The sequence below is a fragment of the Heterocephalus glaber genome, unplaced genomic scaffold (genome assembly GCF_053883595.1).
Source record: "Heterocephalus glaber isolate CG9 unplaced genomic scaffold, H.glaber_assembly_v1.0 deba00001523, whole genome shotgun sequence".
NCBI classification, from domain to species: domain Eukaryota; kingdom Metazoa; phylum Chordata; class Mammalia; order Rodentia; family Bathyergidae; genus Heterocephalus; species Heterocephalus glaber.
The window spans coordinates 960,595-983,721 of NW_028258327.1; the positions used below are offsets into that span (position 1 = coordinate 960,595).

A 23,127-nucleotide genomic window follows, 5' to 3' on the forward strand; every position below is an offset into this window, starting at 1 on the left:
GCCTCCAAGGCAAACTGGGGTCAGTTCAAAGGCAGCCCTCCCCTTTCCAGCTGTGGAAATGTGGCTTAACCTGTCTAAGCCTCCATGTCCCCAAATGAAAAATGGGACTCCCTGCAATACCTACCTCCTGGAGTGGTTATACAAATAAAATGAGATGGTCTGGGAAGAGCTCTTGTATAGAGTCTGGCAACTTAGAGAATATGTGTAGATGACAAATTAGTACATTATCTCACTGGATGCTTCTTAGAACCTTGTGCTGGGCAGAACAGGTACTACAGATGTCTTCATGCTCTGCAGGGGTATCCCGGGATTGGGTGAGGGCAGCAGAGGAGAGCAGGACCTGAAGTCTTGAGAGCATGCACAGCTGTTCTAGCCCGAGAGGGCTAACCTCACACCCTTGCCTTAAGGTCTGTCTTAGGATGTCCTGAGCGGAGCCTTTGGCCACAGAGAAGGGACACAGGTGCCAGCCTCTGCCTAGCCAGGTCACCTCTGTGACCCAGTGATCCCCAACTCTGCCTTCTCTCTTGCCCAGTGCACCTGCTTCCAATGTGATTATTCATGGTGGAGTGCAGAGTGTTAGTTCCCTCAAAGCCTGCCTTAGGTGTACTCTCGCTAAGTTGAGTAAACAGTATTCAAGATTTTCATAGTTTCCATCTAAAACCAAGACAGATTTTATCCAAAGCCTGTTGGCCCTAAGTGGAAGTAGGAAGGCCTTTTAGTTTTTTTGTTTGGTTGGGGTTTTTTTGGTACTGGGGATCAAACTTAGGTCCTTGTGGGGCAGGCACCAGAACCACTGAGCTAAATCCCCAGCCTTGGAAGGCCTTTTAATGGCGAGTAGGGATTTACAGAATAATGTCAAGTTTTGGCCCTTGCAAAAAAAGTTACTTGACGTTGGTGTAGCCTTGAAGCCTCAGGGCCTCAGGATCATGATAAAGTCTGACCCTGTTCTCAATGGCTTTCCAGGTTAACTCTTAATTTGAGGGGGGATATCTCATTATGGTGCCCAGGCTGGCCTTGAACTCCTGGACTCAAATGATCCTACTGCCTCAGCTTCCCAAGTAGCTGGGACTACAGCTGTGTAGCACTATACCTGGCTTTAATCTTAAAATTCTGCCCCTATTCTGGGCAGGCCTGCCCAAACATAGGAGCTAATCATTATAGTTTTTTGTTTTTTTTTAACTCCTTAATAATGTTACTGTGAGAGGAAAAGTAAATCTACAGAGAAAAACCCAGAAAGCTCTGGGAAACAAAATAAGGGGTCAGTGCAGAGGCCAGGCAGGCCTCAGGTACCCTGGTGATGATGTTGACAGCAGTGTCTGACTGGCTCCGTCTCTCCATCTGGCCTGCCCACTGCCTGGGGCTCGTGGCTAGAAGATGCTTCTCAGAGGTCATGTCATTCTGGGACTTGGAAAGCTCTAAAAAACAAACACAAGGTTGACAGCCAGGAGCATGCAGCTTTGCCGAGGCCTGTGGAGGCCTCTTCTGGAATTCCCTGTAACCCACAGCCCCAATGAGCCAGGAGAGCAATGCTGATGGAGGGGAAAGGGTGCCATAGTCCTTGGGCACAGGGCACCAGGACACTGGGAGGGTGACCAGACACTGTGTGCTAGACACAGGGCAGGAGAGGGGTTGGATTCCTTCAAGGGCCCCCTGTGGTCACACAGACCACATGCCTCTGAGGGCAGAGCCACTGTCACGGTGGGGGTTGAAGGGAAGCCCCCACCTTCCCCTGCAATGTGGGTCATCTGAATAAGTATACACTTGTCCAGACACAAAGATGGCCACCAACCAAACCAGCCACTTTTCGGGGGTTCCTGACAATGATGTTAAGACTAAATACCATTCCTTGTGACTCTTAGAGAGGGTAAAAGTAAGATCTGAGGTATCTTTATAACTATTTTAGTAAGCATACCCTGAGAAGATGACTTAATTTTTTTCTACTATCTTTGCAGAATGGTGGTCTAGAAAAAAAGGACTAAAGTGTGAAAGGTGGAACCACACACAGAAGTGAAGATCCACCTTAAATAGACTCTTCCTCCATGGAGCCTCCTAGCACCTGCAGGCTTTAGCATTATCTCTAACACAGCACTGCTACCTGTTCAGGGACATCATTCGAGCCACAGATATAATACTATTTTCTAGAAGCCACATTAAGTCAAAAGAAATAGGTAGCATTAACTTTAATTCTATATTTCATATAATGTATCCAAAATGTTATTAAGCATGTAATTAACATTAGTTACAAAAAAGATCAAGATATGTGTAGGTACCAATATGCCACAATGAATAATGATATTTATTATGTATTGCAAGCGTATACTAATAAAAACTTTTAAAACTATTATAGTTATCTGTGGAATCCTTTTTTTTAAACATCCAATCTGCAAAAGTGGTACACAGCTTACCCTAGCAGCACATTTGAGGGCTTCATTTCAGGGGATCAAGAGCAACTGATATGGCTATGGGCTACTGCAAAGGACAGTGTGGCTCCAGGCTAGCCTTTGACTTCCAGGCCCCTCACTGAGATCTCATGGTGTGAATCCCTAAACCTTTGCTCTTTCTGAGCTCTCTCCTGCCTGCACTGCTGGGGGATACTCAGAGGTCTGTTCCCAGAGAGGAAGACCCTGTGCCTGCTCCCCAAGCCCTGGGCCACCCACCCTGCCACCTCCCCTCCTAGCCTCTCTTCTGTGAGGGCCACGCCACCCCTGCATTCTGAAGTGAGCCATCCAGAAGTCTTGGAGCAGCTCCCTACGGCTGGCAGCAGGAAGAGACAAGCCTACTCGGGTCCTCTACCTGATGACCTCAGCTACCTCCTTGTGGGACCACTCCCAGCCTGGCTGTGGAGGGCATGAGAGGGTCGCTATTCCCACAGCATCTGTACAGGGGGCCCCAAAGCCAGTGCTTGTTCAGTCTCTTCCAAGTTCACAGACTGAAGGGGAATAAGAGCCTTGCCGAGCAGTTTGGGTTCTAACAAGTGGGCTTATACATCAGCATGATTCGGGGAGAGGTGGGAACAGAAGGAAACACATGGGTCACTCCTGAGCAAGAATCAACATCCCCTTTCCTAAGGGAACTGACATGCTGCCACCCCCTAGCAACTACCAATTATAAAAGGGCTGGAATAATGTCTTCTTCCAGCTGGTTTGGGCAACACTGGCAACCAGAAGTTGTAATTTTGAGACAGCTTTCTCAGCTCCTGATAGGCAAGGCCTCCTTCCAGCCTCCTGGGTCACTGATCCAGGAAAAACCTGGGGCCCTTCCTAGCCCCTCCCTACAGGTGTCAGCCTGACTTCCTCCCCACAGAGTGGGGCTCCCTCCACACTCACTTCTGTAGGGAAACAGGAAAGCAGATCATGAGGGTTATGTGTTAGTATGTGGACAGGGACAGGGTGAAGGGCAGCATGGAGAGCATGGGAAGCCACATGCCCCATTCCTGTGCAACCAGCAGGAAGTTCTCAGGAAAGGCATATGGGCATTCCCAGGAGCCAGAAGGCTGGTTTCCTGCTATCCTTGCCTCTGGGTTAGGGACAGGCTGGGTACAGGGTCTCAGCTCACTTCCCGTATCTGAGAAGGAATGCTGTTTTGCTCTTGTGAATCCCCCCTCACTCCACTTGGCAATTAGCTCTAGCTGTCCACCCAGGTGTTAAACTGGTGAGTCTCAGATGTGTGGGCAGATGCACACAGGTGAGGCTTGGGGCCAGCTGTTTGGGAAGGGGTACAGTGACCCAAGTGTCCCACCTGTTTGGATTTCTGGGGCTGAGGGATATCGGGGTTGGGTTAACTCCAAGGCACTGACAGTGCAGTAGCATGGGAGGAGGGAATTCCCAGGAATCATGGGAATTTAGGGAGGGGCATGCTCCTAGAAAGATGCAGAGAAGGTCCAACTAGAAGACCCACTACAGGAAGACAGCCAGCTGCACAGAGCACAGGTAGCTGTCACAGCCAGCTAATGGGCATGGGGTAAGAGTAAGGGGTGATTTTTACCCTCCTCAGGCACTCTTAGTAAACTGGCCCAAATAATTCAGCTGCTTTCCCCTTCTGAAAGAGAAGGGGACAGACTGTAGCAGGAGATAGTGGCTGTTGCAGCTTATCTGAACAGGGCTTTAATTTCAATTGTTGTCATGGGGCAGCTTAGACAGGGTTTGTGCAGAATATAGATGACCAATTAAAATTAAATCACAAGACTGTCTCAGAGCCAGCGTACAACAATGAGCCCATCCATATGAAACTGTAGGAAAAGGGATGATGAATAGAAACTAAACAGAAATGTAAAGAGAAAAGGACCCCTGAAGTCATTAAGGACATTTTCTAAACACCTGGGCAGCTCTGCTGTCTCAGGATGCGGGACAGGGGTCCGTCTTCTACGGCTTGCACTTTAGGATAAACAGGAAAAAAATGTATCTGAGTAGAAGGAACACTGAAAGAGACAGGATTCCAAGCAGTGGTGGCTCTGGGTTACCTGCATCTGCAAACTGCAGAATTACTACAAACTGAAGAAAATAAATTTTTCAAGGAGAAACAGAACGGACAAGTAATTCTAGGCAAATGACAGATACTGGGCTCCACAGAGCTTGAAAGGTCCTGGTACTGATTCACTGGAATCATATCTTTATGTCTCCTTTGCTGGTCCTTTAGAAGGTCTAAATATGCCATGCTCCTTTGTTCGTGGGGCTCACAGGCAGGTTTTGGCAAGAGAGGAAAATGAGGCACCCTAAAGGGATCTCCTCCTTCCTCAAGGAACCAGAGGCATTTTCTGGGTGAAGAGAAGGGCCAGGTGCTGCGGCTTTCCCCTGGGTCTGGAAACGGAGGATGGCCTGCGTGTTGGGAAGAACACATCCTGAGGTATCCACTTACTTTTCATGTGGGTGGCAACAGACAGAAACAAATTTTCCACCGACTTATTAAATCCTTTAAACTGACCAAGTTCCTGGAACTAAAAAGAAACAGGAGAATGAGTTATGTTCGATGACCTGTGTTTGCCCTCTCATCTCCAGGCTACTGGCCCCAAAACACTGCAAGTGGGGGTGGGGGTGGGTGCTCGGGGTGTGTGCAGGTGTGGGTGTATGCATGTGTGTCCAGAGGTGGAGGGACACAGCCTCCCAAGAGACAGTAGCCTCTGCACTCAGTGTCTCTCCCCTGTAGCCTGACATCCTCATTAAGGAAGGAGCATTATCAATTAGTCACAAGATAACAACTACCTCTATGTTTCATTAGCTCATTGTAACCACATAAATCACTGCTTGTTTAACCTTTCTCTTATGGCCCTACTCCAACTCCATGCAGAAGGGGTGGAAACCTGGGCAGAAGGTAAGTGACACAGGGGCTGAGGATGGCATAAAACCCAAAGTGACCCAAGGAGTTCTGCCTCCCAAAGAAGAAATGATTATCAAAAAAGTGGAGAGGAAAAAAAAAAAGAGAAGTGATCATTTCCTTCTCCAAGTCACGTCTGTCCATCCATCCACCCTCCATCTACTATCACCCATCCCCATCCACTGCCCCCATCCATCCAACTGTCTAACCGTCCACTGTTCATCCACCAGTTCATCCATCCATATATTCAACCATTCATCTATCCACTGGCCATCCATCTACTGTCCACTCCTCCAACTACCCACCACCCATCCCATCATCCATTGTTCATTCAACAGTCCATTCATCATCTATCCATTCATCACCCATCCAACAAGCATATTGTTACTCAAACACATAGGTGCTAGAGAAGCTTTGGAGAATTTAGAATCTCAAGGAGAAGGTAGGATTTTGATGTTACCCTAGAGTCTCAGTGTGAAACTGAGCATATACATATTTTTTCTCTTTCATAAGCAGATATGTATATTCTCCCATATACCAATATAATTGCTCTCTTAATTCACAGAATAATGAAAATAATCAAGAGTATATGTTTCCATGGCACTTTACAGTTTGCAAGTACCCATGCAGACATTATTTTATTGATTTCTCACAATAGCCACAGGAAAAAAGCCAGGCAAATAGAATTATTTCCACCTCTACAGTGGGAATCCAGGTAACTTCCCCAAGATTGCATAGCTGATTTCTTTGGACAGAAGTGGTGATGGTCCACTTTACATCAGAGGCTGCAGACACCAACAAGATACACTCATATTCCACAGGCACTCCCATGCTCACACGCTGATAGTCAATTTGTAATTTCCCTGGGAAACCTCAGACCCACTACTCCCTCCTACGCAGCCTTTGCAAACCCCTCACTCAAAGACACAATGCATAGTTGGGGACCACAGCTGAGGAAGAGTAGAGAGGTGAGGACTCAGGATAGAGACAGAAGGGGTCAGCTAACAGCGTAGATGGTCCACGACCAGCCTCCAACTTTCACTCTCTGCCTTCCCCTGGAAATCACTGCAGTCCAAATTGGATCCCTTCGCTGCAAGGCTGTTGGCCCAACTCTCCAGCCCTGTCCTCCCGCCTCCCCACGTCCCACACAGACAGTTACCCTGCCAGGGCTGCCACTGCACTGGCTGTCACTGAGTGGAGGTGGAGTAGGAGGAACCACGGAGATTGTGCTGCCAAGAAAAAATACAGGAATAAGACAGGTTGCAAATTATACAAGTTGCCAGTTTTACAAATATACAAGTGTCATTATTCTATAACTCAAGTTCTCAGCCTTTTTTTGCTTCTTTTTAACTGCCTCAATTTTTGGAACAAGATTCAGTAGCTCTGCTCAGACCTGCTGCTCCAAGGAGCACTGTTCTAGGATCTGAGAGCTGACCGAAGTCTGGGCATCCATGCCATCCCTGTGTTCTGGGACAGGTGGGCAGCAGGGGAGCAGGGGACCCCAGCCTTCAGTGCAGGGTCCCTTCTGGACTCCGGGGTTCTCTCAATGTGAACCAAAGTAGCAGTAGGGCCATAATGGAGCAGGTGAAAAAAAAAACAACACCCACCATGAAAGGAACTAGGGCTGTGGGCTAAAAAGTGGGAACAAATGGAGGAAGGAAAAATGAAGTTCTGAGACTAGACAAAACTCATCACAAGCCAAAAAAGTGGCAGCTGGTGGGAACCCTCAGAAAAACTTGAATAAGTTCAGAGCAATCAGCTGTGTGGGTTGTACCCAGCTGCAAGGCTGTGAGGGGTTAGAATTTGGTGCAAAGAAGTTAACAACTCTTGGATCATTATTCAGTGGTGCCAATGTTTATTCCACAAATATCTCTAACCTGCCTGGCACCAGGTAAGGTGTTAGAGATATGAATGATTAAAGCAAATGCTTGGTTTAGAATGTCATCATCAAAGGTGCAATCAAAAGCAATATTTCATTTTCTTACAACTCTCCAGGAGAATGTGAGAAACAAAGCAGAATGCTGAGTGAGGAAACACTATGATAGCTAGAAGGCGCCTCATGAGAATCTGGAAACATCTTTGCAAGTCACTTTGCAAGTCAGTCTTTTCCAGGTACTTAAACATTATTAAAAAAAAGTTGCATTCCGAAGTGGTGACCTTGGAAAGTCAAGAGATCAGTAAGTTCTTTCAAGGTGTCCTCTGCACTCCTACCCTGGAGGGCCGATCTGTCCTTTGTAACACTCACCTCAGCCTCTGATAAGATTGCAGGAGTTTTGCCCCAACTGTCTCCCGTTTGCCTGGAGGAGAGATTGGTAAAGGTCACTTGGCAGTGAAAACACAACTTTGGTGCTGCACACACAGGAAGCAGTAAATTAAAATTCTTTTTCAAACATCACTTTTAAAAATCATTTGCATTTTTAAATTTATGTGTGTTTGCAATACATAATAGGTATGTTCATTTTGGAGAATTGATATATGTATGTAACATATCTTGATCATTTATTTCTTGTGATGAAATAGAGATCCTTTGGGGATGATAGAAATGCTCAAAAATTAGATTTTGGAAGTTGGTTGTATAGCTGTCAACTTACTGAAAATCATTGACGTGTACACCAAAATAGATGATTTTTGTTATAGAAATTACACTGCACTGCACACACACACCACAGAATAAGAGACCATAATAATTGGGAATGACTTTTTATTAAAAGTCAGTGTTAGATTTTCTAAATCTGGATAATTTAAAAAATAGTTTAAGCTTTAGTTTCTATTTGCCCTTTGGAACAATTTCATAATTGAATGAATATATTCCTCCAAATGTTCCTTGTGATGAAGATTAAATTAATCTCTTTAAAAATGTAATCTACTTATTTGTAGTTATAGTGGCTAATTTCCCAAATCAGACTGCATCTAATATATTACCTTTTTTGTTTCAAGGAAAGAGACTTTCAAATGTATTCAGATCCCCACAATAAAATGCTGCATGTTCACAGTTCCACAACCACAATGCTTTCTAGACACACGCTCAGGAAGGGGTCTGCCCGGGGTGGGGATCCCCAGAGCCTGTGCTCTGCTGCATGCACAGGCCAACCCACAAGGCCTCCACGCCAGGAATTCAGATCAGCTCCTAGTTTTTCTGTTTGGAAGATTTTTATCCATTCCAAAGAAAGATTTAGGTATTAGCATCATTGCTCAAGAACAACCAACAGACAGGGACAGTTAAGAAAGTTAGGGTGGGCAGGGGTACTTTTGGGAGGGGATGGACATTCCTCATGTTAAGCCCTTAACATCAAGCCCTAAATCTCAAAGTGGATGTGCCTTCCAGTCGGGATGTTCACCACTCTGAGTGAGGAACCCCCGCAATGGCATCTGAAGCTTTGGGGTCTACCTGTCTGTGTGCATCTTCATGTTTTCCTAAAGGTGTTCACTGGATCCTGAAAGGAGCCTCAGAGCCTCACCCTCCACATCAAGATACTTCTCTAAAGCAGAAGCAAAAGGTATCAAAAGTCCTCACCCACACTGAGAGTTAAACTAGTAGAACCAGCTCGCAATGGGTGAAACTGACATCCACAAAAGCCACTGTCAGGACCATGGCTAGGCTGAAACCAGAGAGCACCAATTCCACTGCATCATGGTAAGCATGAAAACAAGGAGAGAGAAAAAGAAAATAGCAGTGCTGCTCATCAGTCAGCCAGTTCTGGGGTGAAAACGAGGAATGCAAGAGACAGTGAATTCTGCAGATCCTGGGTTGGGCTCTTCACGGGACAGGTCTGTCAGGGCCTCATTTAGCCTCTCTTCATCTTGCTCCTGGACTGGTTGGTGCAACTGCACCCCCGGAGGCACAGACACCAAAGCACAGTCCCTCCTTCCAAAGCCAATGGCATCATTCCACCACCCAAAGCCCTCCAGTAACTCCCTATCCCCTCACCTGAAGTCCAAGCCCTGTGTGGTATCCTCGCTCTGCCAGGGCTCTCCCATGCCCCGCAGGCCTTGTCCTTTCCACTCCAGCAACATCAGTTTGCTTCTTACTCCCCCACTTACCTGGCATCACCTCACGACTCCCGCATAATGACTGCCACCCCAGCTCCTCCAGCCACTTCTACCTCAGACCCCTACCTCAGACCCTCCACTAAAGAAGCCCGACTTCTCATCCCACGTCACATTGACCCATGCATGGCTCTTTGCTGCCCCCTGCTGGCTATGGCAACCTTGGGAACAGGCACTTTCTGCAAAAGCCAAATAGGAAGCATTTTAGACTCTGCTGACTACAGCATCCTTGCTACCACTCAATTCTACCTAGAAAAGCAGCACGAGCACTATTAAAGAGGGCTGCATTCTGGTCAAACTTTATGGGCATTGAAATTTGATTTTCATTCATATATATATATTGATATATCATATATATATATTGATTTTCATACATATATACATATATATATATAGGGTTTTTTTCAGTAATGGAGATTGAACCCCAGGCCTTCACACTGAGATGAATTCCCAGCCCTTTTTATTTTTGAGACAGGCTAAGTTGTTAAGTTGCCCCCAGCTTGGCTCAAACTTGTGATCCTCCTGCACCAGTCTCCCAAAGCACTGGGATTACAGGTGTGCACCACCATGCTGGATTCTTCATTTTTATGTGCCACAAATATTAATACTTTTAAACCATTTAAAATGTAAAAACCTTTTTAGCTCATGAGACATAAAAACAGGCAGAGGCACCAGCCCACCTACAGGTTCCAGTTTGTCCCAGGCCCTTGTTACCATGCAGCATGAGTGGGGGCAGCTGGGAGGCCACACACAACCCCAGATCCACTCCCCACCCTGAAGATCCAAACCTGCTTCAGTATAAGATCCAAGGTGACTGCAGTGCTTTGCTGCAGTTTCAGAAGTGCAGCCCCATGCTGCTGTGTCTCTCTCCCTATCCACTGCCATGTCACCTGCTCTATTCTTCTAGTCCTCAGCTGTTCTGGCCAGAGGCCTCCTCCAAAAGCACTAAGACTTTTGTTAACATGCATTAAACTCAAGTAAGCATGGTGAGGAAACCGGTGCAGGCCTCCAGAAAGCAGCTGTTTGGGCCTCAGAGTCCTGCCATTCTGCCCAGTAGTCCAGGTAGCAAGGCTTTGCCAAGCTATGGGGCATGGCCAGCCCTGGGTTCCAGCGGTGTCAGAACCACAGCTTACTCCACACTGGAGCCCAGAGTGACAGGGAGAGGGCACAGCAGGGAAATGTAGGAAGAAGACTGGGTGACCTGCTTGTTCCATGGAACTGAATAAAAATCTTCATGAAAGCATCACAGACATGGTCTTCCTCAGACTGTGTCACCCTCTTCCTCCCCCAGGGTGGTGCAGCACCACCCACAGAGAAAACTCAGGGCCAGAGCTGCTCCCAGGGAAAAGATAGCAGGAAGTAGACATGGGCCCCCAGCATGCTGAGGTGCTCCCTGGGAAGCTTACCCCTTCTGAGTTCTCACCTCAGGGAATACCAGGGAAACTGGATACTAAGACACTTGGACCCAGATAAAAAGAAAGAAGAGGTCAATAGGGTAAATCTTACGGGTTGGGGATTTAGCTTAGTGGTTTTGCTGCCTGCTGCGCAAGCACAAGGACCCGAGTTCAATCCCCGGTACCAAAAAAAACAAAAACAAAAACAAAATAGGGTAAGTCTTTAAAGTCCAAATCCAACATGACTGTATCCTTATAAAAAAGGGAAAATGGCCCAGCATGGTGGTGCACATCTTTAATCGTAGCACTCTGGGATCCCAAAGCAGGAGGATCACAAGTTCGAGCCCAGCCTGGGCAATTTAGTGAGACTTTGTATCAAAATGGAAGAACTTAAAAAGGGTTGGCCATATATCTCCATGTGTAGGCCCTCGGTTCAGTCCCCAGTACCACAAGGCTGGGGGGCATGGGGGCACAGAATTTGAATAGAGAGCTAGACATATTTGGAGGAAAACAATGTGAAATGGCTATGCAGCAACATCCGAGACTGAAATGAGGCTTCTATGAGCCAAGGACATACCATGAATGACTGGGAACCTCTAGGAGACCAGAGAAAGCATGGTTCCAACACCTTAATTTTAGGCTTCCAATTTCCAGAACCATGAGAAAATAAATTTCTGTTGTTTGAAGCAAACAAAGTACCAAAGGTTGTGGCACCTTGTTATAGCCAACCTAGGGAGCTATCAAGAAGCCCCTCGTGATTTAGCCTTTACTTTCTTCTCCAGTGTCACCTTTACCACTGCATTTTATACACTCGGTTCTGGCCAAGCTGAGTTTTCCACGTGCCCTGTGCCTGCTCTGTCTTCTCTCTGCCTGGATTGTACCTCCACACTCCCTGCTCAGGTCTTCTCTGAAGGTATATTCACAGGGTCTCAGTGATTGTCCTCACCAGGCTGGTTTACAGCAGTTACTATACATATTTGCACTAAAGTTCCTCCAACTACACTGGAACCAGCTCTCTCTTGTACCTCTCTCTCCCTACTAGACAATAAAGTCTAAGGATGTGTATCTTGGGTGTCCTCAGCATTCAGAAGAGGACTTGCTGTGCAGGGGGAGGTGGTTATAAAAATGACATTGATAGCAACCAATTCTAGCTTAACAATTAGCACTCCCTATGCAAATTGCAATAGGAGTAGACATCAACAGCTGCAGCTTAGACTTCAACAACGAATCCTGCACCTGTAGCTGGTGTGTATGTGACAAATTACTATACATCTATATGTCCACTTCTCCATCTTATAAAAATAGAAATAAAGTAACTTATTTCAGATACAGTGGTACCTCAGTTCATGAACTCAATTCTCTCCATGATTCTAGTTGCAAATTGAACTGGATGAGAACTGAATCAAATTTCCCCATAAGGTGAAAATTGAACCTGACCATTGAACTTGATTCAGTTCTCGTCCAACTTAGTTTGTGACCAGAATAGTGGAAAGATTCAAGTTGGTGAACCAAGGTACCACTGTACATGAACAAGTTCCTATAAACAGATTTCCACTCCAAGCTGGACTCTTGTGATGCTGGCCAACCACACTTATTCCTGGGCACCCTGGACTGCAACTCCTGTGACAATGCCAGGCCATCACCTCAACACTTTTCCGTGAGATGACTTGGTTCACAGGGAAAGAGGGGCACAGGAAGACTCCATGTAATGTCCCAGTGTAACTCAATTAACCACCAAGTCAAGTTTCTTGGAGTGGCTGAGGGGTTTCACACATTCAACCTGCACAATCTGTGTGGGCCAGTCTTCTTTCAGGACTTGACCATGAATGTCCCCTCCTGTGTGGTGAAGCTCTGCACCAGTTCATTAAGGGAGCTCATTTATATCCATACAGCCTTATGGGGTAGTTCTGTGGAGCCAAGAGGGAAGTCAAGAGGAAGGGTGGCCTATCCAGTGTCCACCGCTGTTAGTGCCTGTGGATTGGGAACAGGACCCTATGTAGCAAACCACACTTTTGCACTTCCAAGTGTGACCCAAAGAAACCACAGCAGGGCTACCTACATGCTACCATGCAAACTGGGCAAATGTGCCCTTCAAGACAGTTTCTGTCCACCCCTGGAAAGTTAGTCATAAAGGTTTTGTTAGAATGGCACACTTTTGCTCTATCTGCCAGAAAAAAAATCATTACAATAAACACAAGTATGCTATGTGAAAAATACCCCATTAGAATTGACACCCTTGTGCAGTGTGTGACCTATACAACTATATGTGACAGTCCTGGGGTTGGCCTGAGTATCCTCCAAATACTAGAGGAAGGTGAACAAAACCTAGGGTTGGAGTGAGTGATGAACAACTGCAGTATATTAGGATTTATTTTTTAAATAGGGAAGACAAGGTCCCTACAACGCTGTTTTAAACCAATCTTTACCTTATGATCAAAGTGGGAAAATCCCTCAAAAATTGATTTTAAAAATCCCTCAACATGTAAAAAGTTATGATATCTTGTCACAAATGGTTTTAGTTCTGGACACACAAACACACACACACATTAACTATGTGAGCTGATGGATATGTTCAATTGCTTCACTATAGTAACTCTTACTATCTACTTGTGTCCCATAACATTGTGCTTTATGCTTTATATGTACACAATGAATTTTTAAATAAAAATTTTAAATAAGGTTTCAAATAGTTTGGAGCTAGAGTCCAGAGCTATTTTTAGAAATATAAGTCATTACAGCAGTTTTGAGCTAAGATAGCACTGGGGCCAAGCCATCATCTCAGGATTAAAGAAGATAAAGTGCATTACTGTGAGTCAGCACTTAATGCCTTGCACCAGAGCAAAAATTAATAATCACAGATGTATAACCCTATGAGCACAAAGTATTTCTCATCTTGTGTCCTTCTGCCACCCGACATTCTTGTACTTGGCTGCAGGGGAAAAAAACTTTGCCCCTTTAATGAAACTACCTACATTCTATCAGAGATTCTGGCTAATTTCCGTATTGATAATAATAACCAGAGTAGGGCAGTAACTCTTCCACTAAGGTCTACTTCAGGTTGTTGGTAACTGGTCTGAGTCTGTTGACTACCAACAACAGTAGGAGATGAACTGCTTTTTAGCATCTGTTAGAATTTTTCTAAAAAGTGAATGTGAGTTTTAGGAGTTCTCTATATATTCTGGATATGAATCCATTAAACTGAATTCAATTTGTCCTAAAGGTTTCTTCACCCAAAATAATTGCTAGCAGCTCCTGAGACTCTTTGAGGAATGGAGGAAAAAAGGTATCCTTGACTCTTCTTGAGGTCCACTATCTTTCTTGATGGGTAGACAGTTGTAAGCTTCTCTCCACGGATCTCTCCTCTTCCACCGAGCCCTGATCTTTTCAGCTTTCAAATCCAGGTTAGTTTGTGTTGTGAAAGAGGGTATGATCTTTGGAAGTCACAACACAAACAAGTCTGGGTCCTGTAAGGAGGTCACAATCTGATAAGGTCAGACTGAACTGAACTAGGTTCCATATCCAGGTTATATTTACTATATGTAACTTAGAGTTATAATGGCCACAGTAGGGAAGTTATAGATTGAGATTAAGTTATTTACTTGCAGGGCACATTAGAAAGCAAAGGATCAAAAATCCCACAGTTGAATACAATAATGTGGTTTGGGAAGAAAAAGGATAAAAGGGTTGGGGATGAGAAAGTTTTGACTCCTGGGTGGCAGAGTGATCACCCATGCTATGGAGCTGGGGCTATGCTGCCCAGTTTCAAAGGTAAAAGTTAGTAGTAGAATTTAGAGGTTCATCTACTTTCTGGGAAGTTATTTCACTGGATGCATAAGGAAATCCAAACTAGTAAGAAATGTGAACTCAAGTTAGAGTCAACCCTAAAGTCCTCTCCAAGGCATTTTATTACTAGGCTATCAAGACAAAGACAAATGAGGAATTCTAAAAATAGTAAGAGAAAAACATCAACTAACATACAATGGAATTCCCATTAGATTAACAGCAACTTTCTCAGCAGAAACCTTATCGGCTAGGAGAGAATGGAATGATATATTCAGAGTGCTGAATGAAAGAAAAAAAAAAAAACGCTGCCAGCCAAGAATACTATACCATGCAAAGCTATTCTTCAGGAGTGAAAGAAAGAAATTCTTTCTCAGATAAGCAAAAGCTGAGGGAATCCATCACCATTATGCTGGTCTTGTAATAAATGCTTAAGGGAGTCCTACACCTAGAAAAGAAAGGACAATAAATACCATCATGAAAACATAGGAAAGTAGAAAACTCACCAGTAGATACACAGGTAAGAGAAAGGAATCAAACCTTGTCACTACAGAAAAGCACCAAACCACAAAGATTAACAGTAAGATAAAAAGATATAAACAATCAAGTACGACTCTGCCATAAAAAAGGATAAATTTAAGTCATCTGTAGGAAAATGGATGCACATTGAGACTATAATGTTAAAGTAAATCAGACACACAAGCTTAGATATCACATGGTTTCTCTTATATGAGAAACTCAATATATAAATAAAGTGCAAAATAAAAGATAATAGAAAAAAAAAAAGGAAAAACAGTTATTTAATCCAGCATGGACAATGTATCCAAAACTGTACCTTGTTTACTATAACTGTCCTATGTGTTTTATGTTTTTTGGCCCACTAGTCCGGTTGTTAATTTGTATGTATGATAAATTAACTTTATAAGGCTTAGATGATAAATGAATCTGATGCTGGCCAAAAAAAGAGAGAGAGGGTAGAAGGGAAGGGGAAAACATAACTGAGATATGTTACAATTCCCCACAATGAATGTAATCATTACGTTCTGCAAACACATATAAATAAAAAAGAAAAAGAAAAAGAAAAAAGAAAGAACCAAAGAATATAGAAAATGACCACAAAACAATTAACAAAATGAGAGAAATAGGAATTTACCTAAGGAAGCAGCTTTCCATGTAAATAGATTAAATTCCCCAACTAAAAGCAACTGCTTGGTTGAAAGGACTTTAAAAATACAAGACCCATCAATATGCTGCCTACAAGAAACTCACTTCATTGGTAAATTCATGTAGACTAAGTAAAGAATAAGAAAAAGATAGTCCATGCAAATGGAAAGCAAAAGCAAGCTGGAAAATCTATATTTAGATATGAGACTTTAAGTCAAAAACTTTAAAAGACAATTTATAGGGCTGGAGATATAGCTCAGCAGTATAGCACCTGCCTGGCAAGCCTGAGGCCCTGAGTTCAATTCCTGTACCAAAAAAAAAAAAGACAATTTATATATTATAAAGTACATAAAGAAGGATCAATCCAGCAAGAACATATAGCAATTATAAATATACATGCACCCAACACCCAATCACCCAAATATAATAAAGCAAATATTATGATCTCTAATGGAAGAAATAGATTTCAATAGAATATTAGCTGGAAATTTTCAACACCCCACTTTCACCAATGGAAACATCATTCAGACTAAAAAAAAAAACTACAAACATAGGATTTAAACTGCACTATAGGTCAAATGGGCCTTATAGACATTTACAGAACATTTTATAACAGCTACAGGATATGCATTGTTCTTGTAGTTCATGGGACATTACCATATGTTAAGCTAACAAGTCTCAACAAAGCTTTTAAAAATCAAAATCATATGTATCTTCTCTAACCATAATGGAATAAAATTAGAAATTGACAACAATAGGAACTTTAGAAATTGTACAAATATGTAGACATTAATCTGCTCCTGAATGATCAATGGGTCAATAGAGAAATTAAAAAATTTCTTGAAACAAATGAAATTTGAAATAGAACATACCAAAGCCTATAAGATGCAAAAAAAAGTTACACTAAGGAAAGTTTTTAACAATAAATACCTACATCAAAAAAGTAGCTGCTGAGTGTGATGGCACACACCTGTAATCAGGGCTATTCAGGAGGCTGAAACAGGAGGGTCACAAGTTTGAGCCCAGCATAGGTAACTTAGCAAGATCCTGTCTCAAAATAAAAAGGCCCAAGGATGTAGCGCAGTGATAAAGCACTTTCCTGGCATGCCCAAAGCCTTGGGTTCAATCCCCAATACTGCCCCCCTCAAAGTGGAAAAATTACAAATAAATGTCCTAGCAGTCCAACTCAAGGATCTAGAAAAGCAAGAATAAACTAAACCTAAACATAGTGGAAGGAAAGAAATAATAAAGATCAGAAGAGAAATAAATGAAATTGAGACTAAAAGTATGAAAGATTGGTTAAACAAAAAGCTAACATTTTGAAAAGACAAACAAAATTGGCAAACCTTTAGTTATACTAAAGAAAAGACACAAATAAATTACAGATGAAGGAGACATTACAACCAGTACCACAGAAATACAAAAGACCATAGTCATATATGTTTATGTCATCATACTGGAAAATCTAGAAGAAACATTCTGGACACACAAACTCTCAAAATAGAACCATGAAAAAATAGAAAACCTAAATGTTGTTTCTAATAAGCAATGAAATTGAATCAGTAATAAAAAGTCTCCAAGAAAAGCCTGGGACCAGATGGCTTCAGTGCTACATTCTACCAAATGTTTAAAGAAGATCTAATATTAATTCTTTCCAAACTATTCAAAAAACTGAAAGGGAATTCATTCAACTTATTCTATGAGACCAGCATTACCCTAAAATCAAAACCAGATAAGGGCTGGAGATGTAGCTCAGGGTCAAGGTCCTACATTCATCCCCAATGTCACCCAAATAATAATAATAATAATAATAACAACAACAACAACCTTTCAGAGGTGCAACAATTTAATCACTGGGGAAATCACTTCTAAAGCATATGCTTCTTTTTGTGGTGCTGTTTTTCTGTTTGTTTTGGTTTTGGTTTAGAATAATATATGTTAAAATAAAGTTCTACCTTTTTAAAAGTATGTATAAAATTTTCCTTCTGGGACTTCATTAACCATACCTTCTTAGGAGAATAAACTTATATAAATCAGGGACTCTATCTGTAACTCATGCAGCCTCAGGGCCCCGTCCTGTAGAACCTACTGTTGGACTGTGAGGCCAGGCACTCTACTGAGTAAACAGCAGACAGGAGACAAAGGTGGACACTGGGATCAAGTCACCTATGGACTGACTGAAACCTAATTGTCTTTATTCCAGAGGCTAATTTTGTCCTCATAATCCTGTGATCAGACAGCCACACTGCTCACTTCAGAAACTCTGAAAAATCCCTTCAAGAACTAAGTTACATTTACATTTACTACTGGAAGGGGAGGATAAAAGTTACCTTCCTTCATAGTTATCAGACATAATGATCATTCTAGTTAGTTAGGGGTTATTGGCAGAATCAGAGGCTATGTTGAGGTTCAGCTTTCCTGAAAGATTTATTTCCCCAATACTAACAGTACAGTGAAAGTCTACTGTTTGTATGTTCCATTTAACCTCTTTTAAACTTGAAATGGTGTTAATATTAAAAGCATTAGCATTGTCACTTTCTACTTTTAAGCTTGAATGTCAAGTTATAAAATCTCAGGGTTATAAAACAAAAGCAAAACCATCACTACCTAAAGTAAAATATGTCCATTTACCGCAAGGAGCCAAAAGAGGGCACCATCATTACACGTTCGGCGGATGCCAAAAGAGTAAAGGTGGGTTTCCAGCTTCAGTTTTCTAGTTATGAGTGATCTAGAAAACGTCCATCATAATTGTTCATTAACTCAGCTTCTTTTGGTACCAGGGATCAAACTAGGGTCCTTGCACTTGCACAGCAGGCAACAAAATCACTGCCCTAAATCCCCAGCTAACTCAGCTTCTTTACCAGACTCTCAAACTTATACTGCATAAAAAATTCTTTGGGGACTGGTTAGACAGACCTTCTTGGGGACCCCACCCCCCACCCCAAACACACACACACACACCCCACTACAGTGGTTCCACTGAATCAAAACTGAGTGCAGGCCAGGAGCTTTGAATTGGAAAGAATGTTCAGCTTATTCCCAGAGCAGAGTTCACAGAAGCACAGATTGTCACAGGCTTACAGTCGGAAGGGATAAAAGATACAATGAGAGGAAGGCCTAGGAGGAGCTTCCTAAAGGCATTTTGAGAGCTCCTATGAAAATCCAGATGTCTTGATAATCTTAATGCAGCACAGATGAACCTCAACTTCAGCATATATGGAATTATTTTAAGATCACAGAGCTAAATATTTAACTGCAAAGTCTTCGAGGGAAAAAAAAGACCGTCTGTAATCAGAAGGAAAAAAACTATATACAGTCTGATCATAAATACATTTACAAACTGATGAGTCCACACTCATATGCCCATGATCACCTAGGAAAAGACCAGAAGTGGGGGGGGGGGGAGTTGGATAACAGCGGTATTTGTATGACCTTCCGTATTTTGCTCTGTTTCCCATATAGATAACTAATTTCCTACAAAGAGGCACACAGATATTCTGCAACGTGCATATTACTTTAGCCATCGGAAAATAACTCCTTTTGAAAGAGAAAAGTAAGCTCTTCTTTGCAGAGCAAAGGACGGACGATGGGAGGAAGCAGTGAGGAACTAACTGCTACTTTGGAAGTGGGAATGAAAGGCAGAGGGAAGAGCCAACAGATGGGGGACGCACAAGTGTCAGGATTTGTTGACTGTGAGTCTCAGGGTGGGTGAGGAAGACAGTTGTGTCGCGTGCTTCTCAGGTCTGGCGATCTGGAGGCAGAGTGAGAGGTGTGCTGTTCCTTAAGGATGAGTACAGGAGAGCGGGCCCCCAAGATGGGCCCTCCCTCATGCCTGATACACCCTTGGGTAACCCCTCTTACCCTGTCTACAGCTGACCTGTGTAACCGATGTAATGTAGCACAAATGACTGGCTGTGCCTTCTGAAGCTAACTGACACAGGATCTTGCAGGGCTGGGGACATAGCTCAGCAGTAGAGTCCTTGCCTTGCATACATGAGGCCCTGAGTTCAATCCTTAGCATCACCAAATAAATTAGTAAAATCACAGGGCCCTGTGTTTCTTCTCTCTTGGATCGCACACCTAGGGAAAGCCAACCACCAGTCATGAGGACACTCAAGCAGCTCTGTGGAAACATCCATATAGAGAGAAACTGAGTCCTCCCACCAGCAATACCTGGCCAGGTATGTGCATAAGCCCCAGGCAAGCAGAGCCTCCAGGCCCAGGCAAGCCTTTGGCTGAAGACCAAAGCCATATAAAAAAATGTTAATTATTCCAAGCCACCACGTTTTAAGGGTATTTGCTGTAAAGGAATAGACAACCAATTTCCTACAAAGCGGCACACATTTGAGTTGCCTCATGGCCTTTTACGGCTCAAACCATCCAGTTTTTTAGCTTAGGATACAGAGGCTGGAAAAAGCCTTGTTCATATCATTATAACAAAAATACTACAGAATATAGCAAAATCACGTTGTTTTCTTGGACCCATCAGAGAAGAGAGATTATAGCTGTATCTCTATTAAGGTACAATGGGGACTTCAGAGGCCCCACTGATGGGAGGGAGAGGGGTTCAGTCTTTCCCACTCCCCTGCTGCCTGGTTGGCATGGCCTCAGCAGGCCAGCATGGTGTCTGCTTCTTGCAGTCACCATCCCTGTGACCCCCTACTGTTCCTTTTGGCTCTTTCAGTCCCCCAATAACACCTGCTTAGCCAACCCCTCAATTCAATGTTCATTGTTCAAATAACCACACGGTTTCTATTTTCCTAACTAGACTTTAATTGATACAGCACAAATTTAATACAACTTGCCCATTGTTGTTCCGGGTTCTTCTTTAGCAGCACACAGCCTATCCATATATGCCTCATGAACCTTTATCTGGTGACCCTTATTACCTTTTCCAATTCACCTGCTACAATCTTCATCTGCACCTGGTCTGCCTCATAGAACTACTTGTGCTGTCCCTGCCTGGCAGTTTTTTGCAACTCTCTGTGCTTCTTGAACCCCATATGCCACTGAACTAGGACAAAAAGAACACAAGACACCTCAGCATTTGGGGAAGCACTGTAGAGAATAACTTTGTGGTTTTTTTCTGTTGGTTGTTGTTTTATACATTAGCAGAAATAACATCAGCAAAAAAAAAGAATAATTTGTGCTTAAATTGATATTCTTTAATTTCTTCTATTACTAGTAGTAGTACTAGTAGTAGTACTAAGTAGTAGTATTGCAGTAGTGGGAAATGAATGTGGGACCTTCACTCTAGCTACATCCCCAAACTTTTTTATTTTTATTTTATTTTGAGACAGGTTCTTGCTAAGTTGCTAAATTGCCCCAGCTGGGCTTGAACTTGCAATCCTCCTGCCTCAGTCTCCCAGAGTGTTGGGATTATAGCCATGCACCACCATGCCTGGCTTCTTTCCTAACTGATGTTTCCTTCCTTGTAGGAAGTTGCTAGGCAAGAAAGGGAACCCTGGAATGTTAGTTTTATCTCTTCCACCTCCCCTTTTTATCTCAGCAAGTCACCACAGGCTCCTACATCTCCCATTCAATCAGAAGAGGAAAAGGTGCTGAAATGATAAGATAACGTGTGTATACACATGCACGCACAAACTCACCCACATCCAAACACACGCACACACACACCATGCGGGCATATCCACACAGGCACACATTCATGCACATGTGCATACACATGTCTTGGCCTAAAATGAATTCACTTATCTGATATAATGATGTTTAAACTTCCAAAAATATCTAAAACGCTTTCAAGATGTCATGATTTTGAGAAACGACAAATTTCACTTTCTACAGCCTTGTTTCTGAACAAGGAATGGGGGAAAGGAGGAGGGAGAGTGGAACAGGGAGGGAAGAGGAGGTGACAAAGAGAGAGAGAGACAGAGAGAATATGAGACTATATCTACCAATTGATAAAGGCTCTAGATCTCCAACAAATAACATAGTTTGAAGAAATGAAACAAAGCAAATAGAGACAGCTCCTACGCTGTATGGCTTTGCCTCAATTATACATTCTAAATGTTAGTGCGGGGGGGGGGGGTGATTTTTAAGGCAGAAATTGGTACTCGGGGGGCTGACACATCTTAGCTGAGTGGTTTGTGGCTGTCCAGAAGGTCTCAGTACATTAATGCGTACACATGAACTGGAAAATCAAAATGTGGAGCACAGCATCAGGAAAATGTATTTAACGAAGCCACTTGGAGTTGGGGGAGGGTTGAAATACTGGCCTTGATGAAATCAGACACTTGCTTCCTTCTGTTGCCCAAGTATTTTATTTTCCTTCAGATTTCCAATGAACTCTGCAGGAGCATCATTTTTTTATTGAGTAAGAAGAGCCAGGAATATAATCTAGGGGAGTATTTAGTACTGACTGAACATGTACCTCAGATACCAGTGTCATTTATAAAAGCTGAGTATCAACACTTGAATGGCTTTTCTTATTGTCAACAAATCTGGAGGTGGTTTATTTCTCTATCTCAAACTCACTTTTTCTAGAAAAAGTGTTAAGTTACCCTATACTCTCTAGGTTGGTCTAAATCCCCACCATCACAGTCACAGAGGAGTTGATTATGATGACATTTGTGTACTTTTTTTTTTGGTACCAGGGATCAAACTTGGGTCCTTGCACTTGTGGGGCAGGCAGTGGAACCACTGAGCTAAATCCCTGGCCCATTTGTGTACATTTTTATCTGGCTCTTGATCATGCTGGGGCATGCTCACTTGTGTGATCAAAGGACTACTCATCCTCTCCACAGTTTTGTCTTAGCTACTGTTTACAGGGTCACATCATACTTTGCAAGTACTTCATTAAAGGACCTTCAACATATCCAGACCAAAGGCACACTTCCACTCATATTCAACATGTGCTCACCATGGAATCATCTGCATCTACTCTTTTCTACTGCTATTCATTCAATCATTTTGATCAAGGATCAAGAACAAAGTAATGGGCTTGGTGCTATGGGGCAAATGAGATTTTAAAAGCATTATCTGCTTATGGAAAGGAATAGAAATGCATGGATAATTCTGGGATAAAAAGGAATTTTGCAATAATTATGGAAGAAATGCACAACCCAAAAGCTGTTGGTGTTCCCAAGGGAAGTATCATTCCTTGAAGCAGGAAGTCAGGAAACTTCACAGAGCAGGAGGAGGAGGCCACCTCAAAGGTAGAAATGAGAGTAGAGAGGGAAAAGACAAAAGTAAAGGTGATCAATGGCATGAGCAAAGCTCAAGCAAATAAAACAGATATACTATATACTATTAAAAAGAATTTACAGAGTCCGTTGCTCCTAAGAGCAAGACCAAAACAAAATGGAGTTGCTCATGTTAAACACTACATAATAAAACTGAAACTCTAAGAAAGCAGATAGAGGGCTGGGGATTTAGCTCAGTGGTTCCACCACCTGCCTCGCAAGCACAAGGA

The 23,127-nt window shown here is 43.0% G+C and overlaps 1 protein-coding gene across 11 annotated transcripts in view; it reads right to left on the reverse strand.

The window, feature by feature from the left end:
* Positions 1–23,127, reverse strand: part of Sytl3 (synaptotagmin like 3) — a 95,248-nt gene that overhangs the window by 41,010 nt on the left and 31,111 nt on the right. For 8 of the 11 annotated variants that reach the window (XM_004874547.4, XM_021251975.2, XM_013069169.3 and 5 more), the window contains 4 exons: positions 7,556–7,607; positions 6,470–6,539; positions 4,855–4,933; positions 1,291–1,415 (listed from right to left, as the gene is read on the reverse strand). In XM_004874547.4, coding sequence (XP_004874604.1) covers positions 1,291–1,415; positions 4,855–4,933; positions 6,470–6,539; positions 7,556–7,607 — 326 coding nt within the window. Of the gene's footprint in view, positions 1–1,290; positions 1,416–4,854; positions 4,934–6,469; positions 6,540–7,555; positions 7,608–10,763; positions 10,785–23,127 lie in introns of those variants that run through there. The other 3 variants (XM_021251976.2, XM_087187903.1, XM_021251981.2) reach the window with 2 other exon arrangements.